Here is a 15,533-nt window from a genome sequence, read left to right as displayed (position 1 = left end):
GTGCCATGGAATGGGGAGAAATGGCGGAAGGTGGTAGAGAGTGAAGAGGATATACAATTGGCGGTATACTCATACCCAGGGAAAATCGTCACAGGCACCGTACAGAGGTGGGCCGAGACAGCCAAAGTGGTGGATTTAAGTGTGGATAGTAGAGTTTTGGATACCCCTCACCCAGGACCAACATATTTCACAGACGCTTCCTCGAAGACGAACAGAGCGGCGGTAGTGTGGAAAGAAGAGAATAGTTGGATGCGCCAGACGTATGAGGAGCAAGGTAAAAGCGTGCAGTGGCTAGAAGCTAAAGCGCTAGAGATGGCCCTGTGAAAGGATATAGATCGGCATATAAATGTGTGCACGGACTCTTTATACGTGTATAAATTAGTCATGTCCATGAAACGAGAGGGTGTACCACACACGGAAATTGCCTTGATGCTAGAGATTGCTTTATCGCAGCGAGGAGCAACTGTGACAGTAATTCACATTCGCAGTCATCAGACGGGGCCTGGACCACTGATTGAGGGGAATCGCATGGCTGATGAGGCAGCCGTGGGAGTCTGGACATTGACGGAGGCGAAGAACCTGCATGACCAACTGCACCTGGGTGCTAAAGCCTTGGCAAAGGAGTGTGGCATCTCAATAAGAGCAGCAAGAGAAGTAGTAGCCACCTGTCCTTACTGTCAGCACTCGCCATTGTGGGAGGCAGGAGTCAACCCTCGAGGACTGGAAGCAAATGCTATCTGGCAGACTGACTTTACTGAATGTCCACAGTTGGCCCCTGGAAGGCACCTGGCAATTACAATTGATACATATAGTGGAGTCATCATGGCTACTCAACATCGGAAGCAGACCGCAACGCAGTTGGCTGCGCATTGGACCACGGTGATGGCATGGCTTGGAAAGCCCACCGAGATAAAAACAGACAATGGACCATGCTTTCGGGCTCGAAGTACCGAAGAATGGTGTAAAGCTTGGAATATTGTATTAAAACACGGCATTGCTTACAATAGCACAGGGCAGGCAATAGTTGAACACGCTCATCGCACCTTGAAAGCAAAGATAATACAGCTTGGGGAGGGGTAGGGGTATAAGGGAACTATACCCATAGCAGCTCAGCAAACTATTTTAATGCGTGCATTATATTCGCTTAATCATTTTATACACGGGCAGGAGCAAGTTACAGCAGTGGAGAAGCACTTTGGCAAGGCTCAAGCAGGCGAGCGCTATCCGCAGGTACGAGTAAGGTTCCCAGGCAGTGAGCAATGGGAGAGAGGATGGAAACTGAGATGCCTGGGGAGGGGCTACGCCGCGGTTGAGAATGAAGGGCGCATAGAATGGGTGCCTGCAAAGTGTGTGAAAGCAGAACTGTGCAAGGATGTACAATGAATAATCCCTCTCTGAGTTGTCTCTTTGCAGGGTCTGCTGACATGGATCCTCATGCTAGCCGTACCACTGGGAAAAGAAATGAGCTCCTTGACAAGATCGCAAGCAATATTGCAACGAGAGCAACACTGGGAAAGGGCGGCAAAAGAGAGATATGAACTGGGACTGGATAGTAATAATTGGGGGGATCTTGTTGTGTGTAGTAACCATGGTTACTTGTGGGCTGCCATTGTTATGCTGTGTTATAAGACAAATCAGGGAGCGCCTGCAAGAGTTACATGAATATAGACCTGACCGCAATATGTATCCGCTTACGCAAGTAGCTTTGTAGAACTTTTAGCAGCATGGGGAGGGGGAGATGTAGGGGAATAGACAGGGATCGGCGACCGGAAGATCACGGGCTGTGACGGAAAGATAGACTCCTCCGAATAGGAGTGGCAGGAACAGGAAGCGCAAGAGCTATATAAGCGTGTGACGCAGTTAAATAAACGGACAGTTTGTATCCATCATATTGATGTCTGTGCATCACTGTCCCCAGGGTGGGTAGAGCCCTGTGTCCCGGAGATATGCAGCCCAAGATAAGTTCTCCCATAGAAGTGTACAGCAACAGGTACGCATGGGCCAGGCCCCAGCATGTTGCAGTGACCTGTGTCTCTCTGGAGCTGCCGGGGTGACAACATACTTCCTCCAAGTACTCTACTAGTTTTTCAGGATTCTGCACTTGTTCAGGGGTGAAGTTCCAGACCACTGGAGGTGCCCACTGTCCTAGGTATTTGCCCATACTATCCCACATGCCGTGCCACTCATAACTATCGAGCCTTGGGGCAGATCTCTGGATGATATTCTTAAATTGCTTTTTAACCTTAGACAGAAGTGAAACAATCTGCCAAAGAAATAACAGCAGATATATCTTAACTACCCAAGGATGTTCAAGATACTGAAAAGTTGTTGTAAAGATGGGGGAGGCATTATAGAAGAGGGTAGCTAAGGTGCCGTTCTGTATTTCCTCCATAAAAAAAAAACTCTCAGAGGAGGAGGTATAATTGCTAATTGTCTCCATGAGGTGGTACCCGACGTACAGTAACGGCTCCAATAGAAAACTCAAATACCAAATAAAACTCAAGGCCAGTGTTTTAATAACAACTCTCCCAGGCAAAATATCGCTAATCACTGCAGAGCACAGCAGACTACAAGAACCGACACCAGTCTTTAACGGGCACAGCAAATACAAAAGCACGGTGCAGATAGGATAAACTAATATTGAGAACACAGTCGATGCTGTGACCAGCAACTGTTATTATCTCAAACCCTTTGTGCCCCATGTTGGGCGCCGAAAAGGACTGCCGTGGTTTAGCCCCAGTCAGCAACTAAGCACCACGCAGCTGCTCACTCACTCGCCCCACCCCTGTGGGATGGGGGAGAGAATCGGAACAGCAAAAGCAAGAAAACTCGTGGGTTGGGATAAGAACAGTTTAATAATTAAAATAAAATAGTGATAGCAATAATGGTAATGATAATAAGAATTATTATAATTATTATTATTATATAGTAAAAGGAAAATAACAAGAGAGAGAAATGAAACCCGGAAAAAAAAAAAGAAAAGGGAAAAAAAAAACCACAAGTGACACAACCGCTCACCAGCCACCGACCAACGCTGCCGGTCCCCGAGCTGCGATCGCTGCTTCCCCGGCTAACTCCCCACAGTTAATATACTGGGCATGACATCACATGATATGGAATATCCCTTTGGCCAGTTTGGATCAGCTCTCTCGGCTTTGCCCCCTCCCCTCCCGGCTTCTTGTGCACCAGGCAGAGCATGGAAGGCTGGAAAAGTCCTTGACTAGTGTAAGCGCTACCTAGCAACAACTAAAACATCGGTGTGTTAGCAACATTATTTTCATACTAAGTCCAAAACACAGCACTATGCCAGCTACAGTGAAGAAAAATTAACTCTATCCCAGCTAAAACCGTGACACTTGTCCAGCCCTTGGACTATTACCTCTTGCTGCTCATCCATGTGGGCAGCAGCGATATTGCAAGGGATGACCTTGAATGTATCAGAGTGTCTACAGAGCTCTGGGGACAAGGTCAAAAGGCATTGGAGCTCAAGTGGTGTTCTCCTTGATTCTTCCAGTGAGGGGAGAAGGCACAGCTAGAAGTAGGTGCATCCAGCAGGTCAACATCTGTCTCCAGAGGTCCCTTCCAACCTACAGTATTCTTTGATGTATCATGGGAGAATTATGAAAGATCATGCTCTGGCTTTGGGAAAATTAAGCATACAAACACATAAAAAGAATTTAGGTCATGTTATTTTCAGCAAAAATCTTTTTTTTTTTTTTTCCCCCTAATAAAAAAAATGGGTACGGTCAATATAAAAGTTTTCCTACTCCTGTGTACTGGACATCTACAGAGCCACATCCTAGTAAAAACTGTAAAGGGGTCTGGCTCATAAGTGAGTTTGTCAAGATGAAGAAGACTGGGGCTCTTGGCCCTTGCCTGCGTTACACTTGGAGGTGTGCTTGTAGCAAATGTAGACATATCTAGCTCCATGTCCTGGTTTCGGCTGGGATAGAGTTAATTTTCTTTCTAGTAGCTGGTATAGTGCTGTGTTTTGGATTTAGTAGGAGAATAATGTTGATAACACACTGATGTTTTAGTTGTTGCTAAGTAGTGTTTACACTAAGTCAAGGACTTTTCAGGTGCACAAGAAGCTGGGAGGGGACACAGCTGGGACAGCTGACCCCAGCTGACCCAAGGGATATTCCATACCAGATGACGCCATGCTCAGTATATAAAAACTAGGCAAAAAGCTGGCTGGAGGTCCGCTGCTCGGGAACTGGCTGGGCATCAGTCAGTGGGTGGCGAGCAAGTGCACTGTGCATCACTTGTTTTGTATATTCTTTTATCATTACTATTATTTTCCCTTCCTTTTCTGTCCTATTAAACTGTCTTTATCCCAACCCGCGATTTTTACTTTTTTCCCCCCGATTGTCTCCCCCATCCCACTGGGGGGGGAGTGAGCAAACAGCTGTGTGGTGTTTAGCTGCCTGCCGGTTTAAACCACAACACTCCAGTTTAACTTGCTTGGCTATCAATAGTAGTGAAGCCATTGAATGGGAGCTACTTGTGGAAGTATATCCTGTGGTCCCAGGATTCCCTGTACATCTACTGGGGAAACCCACTACTAGCACATTAACACACCCAAGTTGATTTGAGACTGGTTCATTATTTTGTCATGTGCTGTATTCATACATTTGACTATTGTATAAGTATACCCAAAAAACTTGTAGCTGTGTCAAACGTACAGTGCTTTGCACAGCTGTAGCCAAGGCAAACATAGTAAAGGGATAGAGAACTGTTTTCCTCTATATCATAAATTTGGATCTAATCTTAGAGTAGCACCAGCAGAAAGTAATTCCTATCTATCATCTGTTTGGAGAGGACTCTCTATTAAATTAGAGAGCAACCCTTGTCTGGGCCAATATCAATTTAAAAACTCCGCCTGGGCCACGGCTAGTTCCCTAACCAACAACTTCAGCCAAAAAGACCAAGAAATTACTAGAGAGAGAATTGTCTCGCCTGGCTCTACTGAACTTAACTGAGCCACACTGAGGGGACAGATTTGTGAGGTTTGCATTCCAGTTCTGCAATACACAGAAGTTGCATTGTCTTTAGAACTGAGTCATGGGAAATGAGTTAATATATATACTGATTCCAAATATGCATTTGGAGTGGTACATGCACATGGGGCAATTTGGAAAGAAAGAGGGCTATTAAACTCACAAGGGGCTCCAATAAAATATGGAACAGAAATTATGAAACTTCTGCAAGAAGGTCTCCAACCAAAGGAGGTTGCAGTACTACATGGTAAAGCTCACCAAAAGGGAAATAGCAAAGTTGCAAAAGATCTTCGAAAAGTGGATCGGTTAGCTGAAGAGGTAGCCCTGAAGGAGCCTTAATTCCAGGATCTCATTTAGAACTATCTCCACCAAAATACGTTGAGAAAGAAATCCAGTTAGCAGAGCAATTGGATTGCTCCAAAAACGATCCAGGTTGGTGGGTGATGCCACTGAAACAATTATTGGTTCCTGAGAAAATGATGGAAATTTTACTTAGAAGGCTACACCAACAAGCGCACACAGGAGCAGTTGCGCTGGTATTTACTGCTAAGAGAAGCATTTTTGGGCCCAAGATGCAAACTATAGCGGATACTGTGGTGAAAAAAAGGTACTGTCTGCTGTGCTAATAACCCAAAAATCATGAAAAAGAGTATGGGAGGACTTGTAAGACAAGGAATAACTCCCGGGGAATACTGGCAGATAGACTTTTCAGAATTACCTAAATGTAATCAGTATAAATATCTATTGGTATTAGTAGATACTGTCTCTGTTGGCCAGAGGCTTTCCCTTGTCGCACCAACAAAGCTAGAGACGTGATTAGGATTTTATTGAAAGAAATTATTCCTAGATTTGGTATTCCAGAAGGTATCTCCTCTGACAATGGGCCTCATTTTATTGCAGAAGTAGTACAGGGAATTTCCAAGTTTTTACAGATTAAGTGGGAACTACACACCCCCTGGAGGCCTCAATCTAGTGGGAAAGTAGAAAGGCTGAATCAGACCCTCAAGAGGCAAGTTTCTAAACTTTGCCGGGAAGCACACCTTAAATGGATAGAAGCCTTACCTTTAGCTCTTTTGCAAATTTGAATAGCCCCTAGGGTTAAGGAGGGGGTAAGCCCCTTTGAGATCGTATATGGGAAAGCATATCCCACAAACCTTTTAAACGTCAAGGGAGACCAAATGCATATAAGAGGACAGGCTGCCATCAAGGAATATTTTATTTCTCTCTCGCAGACTTTGTCTTCCCTACACAGGTACCTAAATCAAAGGACTTCTCTTCCCTCGGACGCACCAGTCCACCCATTCCAGCCAGGAGACACTGTCTATGTACGAACCTGGAAAGACTGGAAAGACATTGAAAGAAAAGGGGAAAGGACCCTATACTGTACTATCGAAGACACATACTGCGGTTAAGGTAGAAGGAATTGACTCCTGGATTCATTATACACAGGTAAAAAGGGCACCAAGGCCTGCTCAAGATAAATGGACCTCCACCCCAACTGGAGAAGTTAGACTTCAATTGACCAGAGACCCTCGATGAACTGTGCTTAGGAAACAGAACTTGTCTACATAAAGATTAAGTGCCTATTTTCCCCACAAGGATAGTTATAGAACCCCCTCAGAAAACGTTGTTAATCTGACTATGCCAAGATGATAGTTTTATATTCAGTATTTGTCTGCAAAGGAAATTTAATCTTACATCCAGTCATTTTGGAGAATCCACAATAGCAGCAGTTTGACTGCATGAACTAAAACTAGGTGTCCTTTAGGTGAACCATCCTCATTATAATACTAAAAATCATGCCCATAGGCCAGAACACCCCCTACTCAAATAAGCCCCTTACTCTCTGAGCATGTGTGGCAAATTTAAAGGGAGTGTACTTTTAAGATGAAGTGAGAAAGAAACTAACCAATGACTAGCTGGGGGTGGTGTGAATATTAGCTGTTACTGACACATTTAACTGTATAAATAACATGTAGTTTCTTGGTGCGGTGTGCTAGCTTTGTGGAGTTACCACCTAGCACCCATCTTTGCACAAATATGAAATGAATAAAATACCTCCGCTCTGTGTGTATTTTGGCGTTTTGCACATGAACCTGTTGTCCGAAAAGCGGATTCGTCGCCCGGTGTGCAATGAGTCAATAGTCACACACTTAGGAGAGACGTCGCTACGACATTGCTAATTTATTTCAGGGTTGCACAAGCCTGGGTGCTCGGTGGTTTTCCACAAATCAAGCACACCAAAGCTGGCTACCTCATTATATTTATACAATAAGTCCATACATATTCTGCCTATCTAATACATACTCATTCTAATCTACACAGGTTGCGTAATGGCATTAAGTCACTCCTCTCGTCTCTGCTTCAGATTCTTCTGCACATGCCTTCCTCTTTTCAGGGGTCTTTGGTGGTCTTTACAGATGAAGTACCCTAACCCTTTTTACCCATATATGGTCACGGGTTACGCAAGGACAATTTAAGGCTATTTTCTCTTGCCAACTCTCCTCGATTTTCTTCTAAAAGGAACGCTTGTCCTTGATTAAATGGATAATTGCTGATGGCCAAGATATCCTGTCCCAAAGCTTAGGTTAAATATTAAAACATGAAACAGTGATTGATCAAAAAGAAAGGAGTCTAGATTCATGCTAATTAAACATATACAATACCTGTTCTTTCCAAGGGGGGGTTGTTCTTTTATAAACCCGCTTTCGGGAAAACAATACCATTAGCCTTCATTGCAGCAAGGGCACATTGCCTGATCACGTTCAATTTGGTGACAGCTAATTTCACCCTAACATGTAGTAAAGTCCAAATGAAGATGGCAGTTCGTCATTTTCACATGTGTTAGGAGGTCAAAACAAAGGATAGGTGAATTTACCTTCACTTTAAAAAAATATAGCCAATTTCTCTTCATTAGTATGTACCTTGTATTTGGTGCCTTAGGTTATCTAGCAAAAAAAAAAAATTTTTTTTTAAAGTTAGCTTATTAGTAACAAGGTTACTACGTCTACTGATTCATCCTCAACCTTCGGTAGTAACCACAAGCCTCAGGAGGAAAAGGGAAAGTAACCACATTCCCCAGAAAAAGGAATATTGTGAGCAATGGGGACAGAGTTTTAGAGAAACAGAGCCACTCAGCAAGTGGTTTGCAAAACAAAGGGATTCTCTTATTGGAGCAGAGGAAGAGTCAGTAAGAAATAAATAAGGAGAAAAATACACAGTTCTCCTAAAAAATGTCTCTACTTAACTTAACTGAACCACGCTGAGGGGACAGATTTGTGAGGTTTGCATTCCAGTTCTGCAATACACAGAAGTTGCATGTTCTTTAGTAGTTCTAAATTAAATTTAAAATATTTAAACAGTTCGTAGTGCTGGCAAAAGTTATAGGGGTAAGAAAAGGCTCTAGACACATTACATCTGCAGGTATAGCAATGATACTGAAAGGCTCTCCATACTGTTCAAGTTTATGAAGTATTACCCTACCTATATGTCAGAATCTATTCTACATATTCATTATTCATTGGGCATTCTCCCTGTCCATTAGTCCCACACTATTCTTCCTATCCATAATTTGTCAATCACTCTCCATATCCATTCTTTCAGTGGTCATTCTCCCTGCCCATTATTCATTGGCTATCCTCTGTTCATTTTGACCCTGGCTTTTGTGGCAAGTGACTGCCAGGCTCATAAGGTGGTGATTAGTGGTATAATGTCTAACCATTGGTTGATTTCCAGTGGCATCCCTCAGGGGTTGATACTGTATATATTTTTATTAAGAACCTAGAGAATGGGATGGAGTGCACACAACAAGCTTGTGGATTATACCAAATTGGGGGGAATGGTCAATATGCTGAAGGGCCAGTCTACTATTTATAGGGACCTGGATAGGCTGAAGAAATGGGCTGAGAGGGATCCCATGAAGTTCAACTAGAGCAAACGTCAAGTCCTGCATCTGGAATAACCCCATGCAACAGTACAGGCTGAGGCCAACTGGCTGTGAAGCAGCTTTGCAGAAAAGGACCCAGGGGTTCTGGTGGACAACAATTTGAACATGAGGCAGCAGTGTGCCTTTACAGCATGGAAGGCCAACTGCATCCTGGGCTGTATTAGCAAGAGTGTAGCCAGCAGTTCCAGGAAAGGGATCCTTCCCCTCTGTTCAGCAGTTGTGAGACCACATATGAAGTGCTGTGTGCACTTCTGGGTTCCCCAAGACAGACATGGACATACTGGAGCAGGTCCAGCAGAAGGCTACTAAAATGGTCATGACCTAGAGCATGTGACATATGAGGAGAGGCTGAAAGAGCTGGGTTTGTTCAGCCTTCACAAGGGAAGACTCGAGGAATCTTATTGTTGTCAACTACTTAATAGGAGAATGTGGAGAAGATGGAGCCAGACTCTTCTTGGAGGCTCACAGGGGCAGGATGAGAGGCAATGGACACAAGCTGCAACAAGGGAAATTCCAATTAGTTTTTTTCCAGGAGGGTGGTCAAACCCTGGAACAGGGGCTCAGAGAAGCTGTGAAAACTCTGTCTGTGGAGGTATTCAGAACTCAACTGAACGAGGCATTGAGCAACCTGCTTCGAGCAGGGGGTTGGACTTGAGACCTCCAAACATCCCTTCCAACCTAGTTTGTTCTATGACTATGATTTAGTCATTTAGAGAAGATTTCACACCTACAGAGAAATGCACTGTATCAGCATTTATTTTTCAATCATGAGAATGTTTGAGTAACTCCTACACTCCAGCTCTTGTAAAATGCTCAACTGTTACTGTGGGTATATTAGGTATAAATTGCAGGGTTTCAGTAGCAGTGGGTTGCAGGGGTGACCTATATGGGAGGAGGCCATGAACTGCCTTGTGCCAGTCACTGCCAGTTCCAGCCAGCTCTGAAACTGATGTAAACAACCCATTGCATGCCAAAACTTCAGCCAGAGAAGCACATGGCATCTCTGCTCAAGCATATTTAAGAGATGAGCAGCAGCTGCTGGAGGAAGAAAAATGGATGGGACACATGGAAAAAGACATTGCTGGGAACATGGCTGGAGATGCACCCTTGGAAGGGTGCTCCATGCCAGAGCAGGCACTTCCCCAAAGGGACTGCAGCCTGTGGAAGAACCCAGAGTAAGAAGCAAGACAGTAGAAAGAAACGATTACACAACAACCCCAACCTTCTGTGCCACCTGTCACTACATCGAAGGAATTGTTAGGGACTGAGGGTGACCTGACAAAAACAAGGGAAGTTGAGACTTGGAAGAAGGGAGGAGAGGTGTTTGACTGAAGCTGAGTCTGGGGAAGGAAGAGGAAAACTGTTTCCTTAAGTGTTTAATAATGGTTTATGTTTTCTTCCTTCAGTACTGAATCGGTAATAAAGTTTGTGTCAATTGGCAATAAATTATATGACGTAAAATTCCTTGAGTCAAGACTGTTTTGCCTATGAAAGTATTGGTGGAGAATACAGGCAACAATCAGATGTGGCACAGCCTAGGATAGGAATAATTGGAGTGACTTTGAAAGTTAGTGTGTTTAAGCAGACCTATGGAAATGGGAGCATTGCTCCTCAGAGCGTGAGCACTCAGCAGTCCTTTACTCAGAGTGAAATTATAGAAATGCAGGACACCTACAGCTGCCACTGTAACCAAAGTGATAAAATTACTCAACCAGGGATGTTGTTATATTATGGGAACATGGAGTGTATGAATCAGTGTATCCGTTGATCTGTATTTTAGTCCCTAGGTAATCATTAATGTGAACGAAACGATAGACAACGTGCTTCTGTCAGAAAAAGATGACAAAATGTGTTTTTGTGTAGTGGACTGAGAAAACTGGCCAGGACTGCCAAGATTAAGAGCCAAGTAGGTAAAAGGTAATTCCGGCAGGGGGAGATCGCAACCACCGACTCATGGACCACCGACCCAAGTAATACCACCTACCCAAAAGAGAACAATGGGAAAGGACAACTGAGCCTGCGCAATAATTTACATGTGAAGCAAGCAAGTTCGTACTAATCACCAAAGAGAATAGTATTGAATATGTATGGATAAAATGAATATGTATATTTTTGATCTATAAATCACGAGAAGAGTGTGTAAGGTATGCACGCTTGGAGGAGCGATCCCCTGTGCATCCGGCACTGCAATAAAGAATGCCTGCCTTTTAACACTACATTGGTGTTACGAGGTTTATTCCCAATTTCAGTGACACCACCCCAGGGAGATGCCCCTGCAGTAGCTATGATGGTGCTGAGAAACCAGAGCTGCTGGGATACAGCCAATAGCTCAAATGAGCAGAGCTCTGGGGAGTTTGGGGCCCATGCCACTTGCAAACACAGCCCTGTGTAAAGGAGGGCTTTGAGACTGGCTGATGGAGGGATATGCTGAACAGTGGCCCAATTCTGCAAATGATATAACCCCATGGAGGGCCTGGGAAGAAGGGAGTAATCAATTGCAGTTGCTTGGACTGCTGGAGTGTATTTACAAGTGAGAAGGGAGGGACTCTGAAAAGGTGGTCATCGCTGACACCATGGCCCAAAAGCTCTGATGGCTAGACACACTTACTAACACCCATCTGGTATCACATGACAACCTGGTGGGATGCCTTGTTGATCAAGGAGTGACCTATATGTACCATACTGGAGGGAACATGCCAGAAGAACAGTGCAAGATTAGCAGCATGGCCAAGGAAAATACTGAGGATCTGGTAGTATGGTTAACCTCAGGAAAATCATCAGGAAAGAATGGGAAACCTGCATACCTGCTTCCTACATGCTGGGAGTTACTGATGTTGTCAAAAGAAAAGGAAGAGGATATGACAGCAGGATGGAAGGCCCTTTAGAGATCTATCACTGCAAGGTAAGGAACTGCAAGAACAGGGGAGAGGTCAGACTTCATTTAAAACATTGCCTTCTCCTACCCTCATGTTGTGGTTCAGCCCCAGTCAGCAACTAAACACCATGCAGCCGCTTGCTCACTCCTTCCACCCCTCTGGGATGGGAGAGAGAATTGGAAAAGCAAAAGCAAAAAAAACCCCAAAAACTTGTAGGTTGAGATAAGAACAGTTTAATAATTAGAATAAAATAATAATGATAATATTATAATAATAATAATTATGATAATATAATAAAAAGGAAAAGGGAAAAAAACAGAAACACAAATGATACAACTGCTTACCACCCGCCAACCAACGCTGCCAGTCCCTGAGCCGCAGTTGCTGCCTCCCTCACCCCGCCAGCTCCTCCCAGTTAACATACTGGGCATGACATTACATGATATGGAATATCCCTTTGGCCAGTTTGAATGTGCTCTCTTAGCTGTGCCCCCTCCCCTCCCGGCTTCTTGTGCACCTGGCAGAGCATGGGAAGCTAGAAAAAATCCTTGACTAGTGTAAACACTACCTAGCAACAACTAAAACATCAGTGTGTTATCAACATTATTTTCATACTAAGTCCAAAGCACAGCACTATGCCAGCTGCAGTGAAGAAAATTAACTCTATCCCAGCTAAAACCATGACACCCCATCTCTGGACCACATACTGTTCTGACAACTGATTTGAATTTACTGCATTTGGGGGAGGTGGCACTGGCCTGGCAGGGGATGGGGATAACTGAATTTATTGGACTATCTAGGTAGGGCGGCCAAGCACCCCTTTGCCTCAAGAATATGGTGCTCTAGTGGATACTGGCACTGAGTGCATCTTATTGCCCTCATTGTGTAGCAGTGATTCATGGAACAACTGGAGGAGAGACATGCCTAGCTCTAGTGGAAGGGAGCCTCAGTTTGAATAGACAGGGTTGGTACCCACTACCTGATGCCCTTGCCATCCTCAGGATTTACTTTCTTATCCACTGCAGATGGACAGATGGGCCAGGAAAGTTTTGGGTTTTTGGAACAGGATGAAGTGTAGTTTGCACAGGAGGGAGCCAACTACAGCACACTCTACTGACCCCAATGTTGTTGCATGTACTCGGATAGACCCAGTTGTCATTCCCTTGGCAACCCAAGTAATTTGCTGAAAGCAGCAGTAATTTGCTGCATGTAGTGTATGCAGTTTATAATGTATGCATATTAAGATCATGATGATGCTGAAAGTAGAGTTTATAATGGATGTATGTTCAAACAGTTCTTAAATGTGTTTCACAGAGGTAAAGGGTGGAATGTATTGGGCATAAAGTAAAGGGTTTTGGTAGCAGGGGGCTGCAGGGGTGACCTGTGCAGGAAGAGGCCATGTACTGCTACATGCCAGTCATAGCCAGTTCCAGCCAACTCTGAAAATGATGTAAACAATCCATTGCATGCCAAAACTTGGCGCATCTGGTGCCTCTGCTCAAACATATTTAATAAAGAGTGGCAGCTGCTGGTGGGAGGAGAAATGGAAGGAGACAATATAGGTACCAGCTGGAGATGCAGTCTTGAAAGGAATTATTCCACACCAGAGCAGCTACGCTCCGAGGGGACTGCATCCTGTGGTTAAGCCATGCCTAAGCAGGCACACTCTCAAAGGGCCTGCAACCCATAGAGGAACCCATGCTAGAGCAGAGGAAAATGAGTAAGAAGCAAGGAGTGGTGAAAGAAAATGAGTAAGCAGCAAGGAGCTGCAGAAAGAAACCATTATGCAGATGACCCCAACCTCCCTTGTGCCACCTGTCACCAGATCATAACCCAGCAAAAACAAGGGAATTTGGGACTAGGAAGCAGGGAGGCATTTGATTGAAGTTGAACCTAGGGAAGGGGAGAGAAAAGGTGTTTCCCTGTTTGTTTAATTGTGGGGTTCTTTTCCCCTCAATACCTGAATCAGTAATTGAGTTTGTAACAGTTGGCAATAAAGTAAATTAAATAAATTTCCCTGAGTTGAGACTGTTTTGCCTGTGACAGTGGGCTGGTGACAAATTCCAATATTACCTATAGCATTACTACACAAGTCCTTTCTGATACATCCAAGGATAGCTAAACAGATCCAGGATAAGCATGCATTTACACATGCCTGTTTACGCCCCCACCCGCAATGCACCAGACTCAGTTATTATTTAAGGGGGAAAAAAAGTTTAATCATTTCTCAGACTCACATCTTTGTACCTCTTCAGTGGTTTCATTTCATATTTTACACCACACAGCACAAAGAAAGTACACGTGCCCAAAACAGATCTGGCTCTCTGTAAATTGATTTTGTAAACTGATAGTCAAAAGCCCTTCCCCGAGAACCCAGAGAGCTGAAACTAGGCACGAGCCCTGCAGGAGCAGGCACTGTCAACGTAGTCTCCCAGCGGTTGGAGTCACGCATGCTTCCACCTAAGGTTCGGTCGAGCAACGGAAACCCACGCCACTGGCACGTGCGGCCGAAGACCCCCCGCCGGAGGAATGAAGGAGCACAAGGAGCCCCGTACAAACTCAGCAGGACAAGAAAACGGCATGACAAGCGGTACGGGAATAGATGTACCTGCGTTTCCGACAGGTGCTGGACAGATGTGAGAGTCAATTCCCGTTCCTCATCCTCCTCAACCGAACCAAGACCCTGAAAGGAGGAAGACCACAACGCCATCCTCACCACAAACTCCACAATACCGACTGACCCTCCCCAACTCTGAACCGGATGTTCCTGTTGCTTGAGGTCGTTACAAGCTTCCCCGGAAATGACACTACACACTACCTCCAACGGCAGACGTAAGGCTTATTTCCCCTCCCTCGCCCTGCACATTAGGTCGCTACTGTTCCAGGTCACGTGGGTAAAGTCGGCCCTGCCTCTTCCGAACTAGTGTTGTCCGAAAAGCGGATTCGTCTCCCGGTGTGCAATGAGTCAATAGTCACACACTTAGGAGAGACATTGCTACGACATTGCTAATTTATTTCAGGGTTGCACAAGCCTGGGTGCTCAGTGGTTTTCCACAAATCAAGCACACCGAAGCCGGCTACCTCATTATATTTATACAATAAGTCCATACATGTTCTGCCTATCTAATACATATTCATTGTACTCTACATAAGTTATATAGTTGGCACTGAGTTATTCTTCTTGGCTCCGCTTTGGTTTCTTCCACGCATGCTTTCCTTTCTTCAGGGGTCTTTGGTGATCTTGATGGATGGGGCATCCTAACTCCTGTTACATAGAAACAACTTAAAACTATTTTCTCTTAGCAACTCTCACTCATTTTACTTCTAAAAAGAAACGCTTGTCATGAATTAAATCAGTGAGCTGATGGCCAATGCATCCCATCCCTAGTCTTAGATTAACTATTAACAATGCTTAATCAAAAAGGAAAGCATCTATATTCACGCTAACTTAATCATATACAATATCCCTTAGATTCAAAATAACACTCCTTAGATTCACGCTAACACTCCTTGTATTCGCGGGGGGGGTTGTCCTCTATCACTAGGGGAGTCTCAATTCAGTGTGACATGGGAGGTTGGGGTGTGCATGGTTTGTTTATCATTGTAAAATGTGTTCATCTGATTCGTGTCAATATGGAACAATGCTAGAGTCACACGGTGAAGTGTGACCTTCTAGCATTTGACTGTTCTGTTTGTGCTTGTGTAACCGAG

At 44.4% G+C, this 15,533-nt stretch overlaps 1 protein-coding gene across 1 annotated transcript in view; it reads right to left on the bottom strand.

Moving 5' to 3' along the window:
- Positions 1-14,569, bottom strand: part of CDC37L1 (cell division cycle 37 like 1, HSP90 cochaperone) — a 36,267-nt gene extending 21,698 nt beyond the window's left edge. The window contains exon 1 of the mRNA XM_064439864.1: positions 14,431-14,569. Within this exon, the coding sequence (XP_064295934.1) occupies positions 14,431-14,532 (102 nt within the window). The 5' untranslated portion in view covers positions 14,533-14,569. The remainder of the gene's footprint in view (positions 1-14,430) is intronic.
- Positions 14,570-15,533: the final 964 nt, after the last annotated feature.

Source organism: Phalacrocorax carbo, assembly GCF_963921805.1.
Source record: "Phalacrocorax carbo chromosome W unlocalized genomic scaffold, bPhaCar2.1 SUPER_W_unloc_13, whole genome shotgun sequence".
In the NCBI taxonomy this organism is placed as follows: Eukaryota; Metazoa; Chordata; class Aves; order Suliformes; family Phalacrocoracidae; genus Phalacrocorax; species Phalacrocorax carbo.
This window is presented reverse-complemented; position numbering and strand designations above follow the sequence as displayed.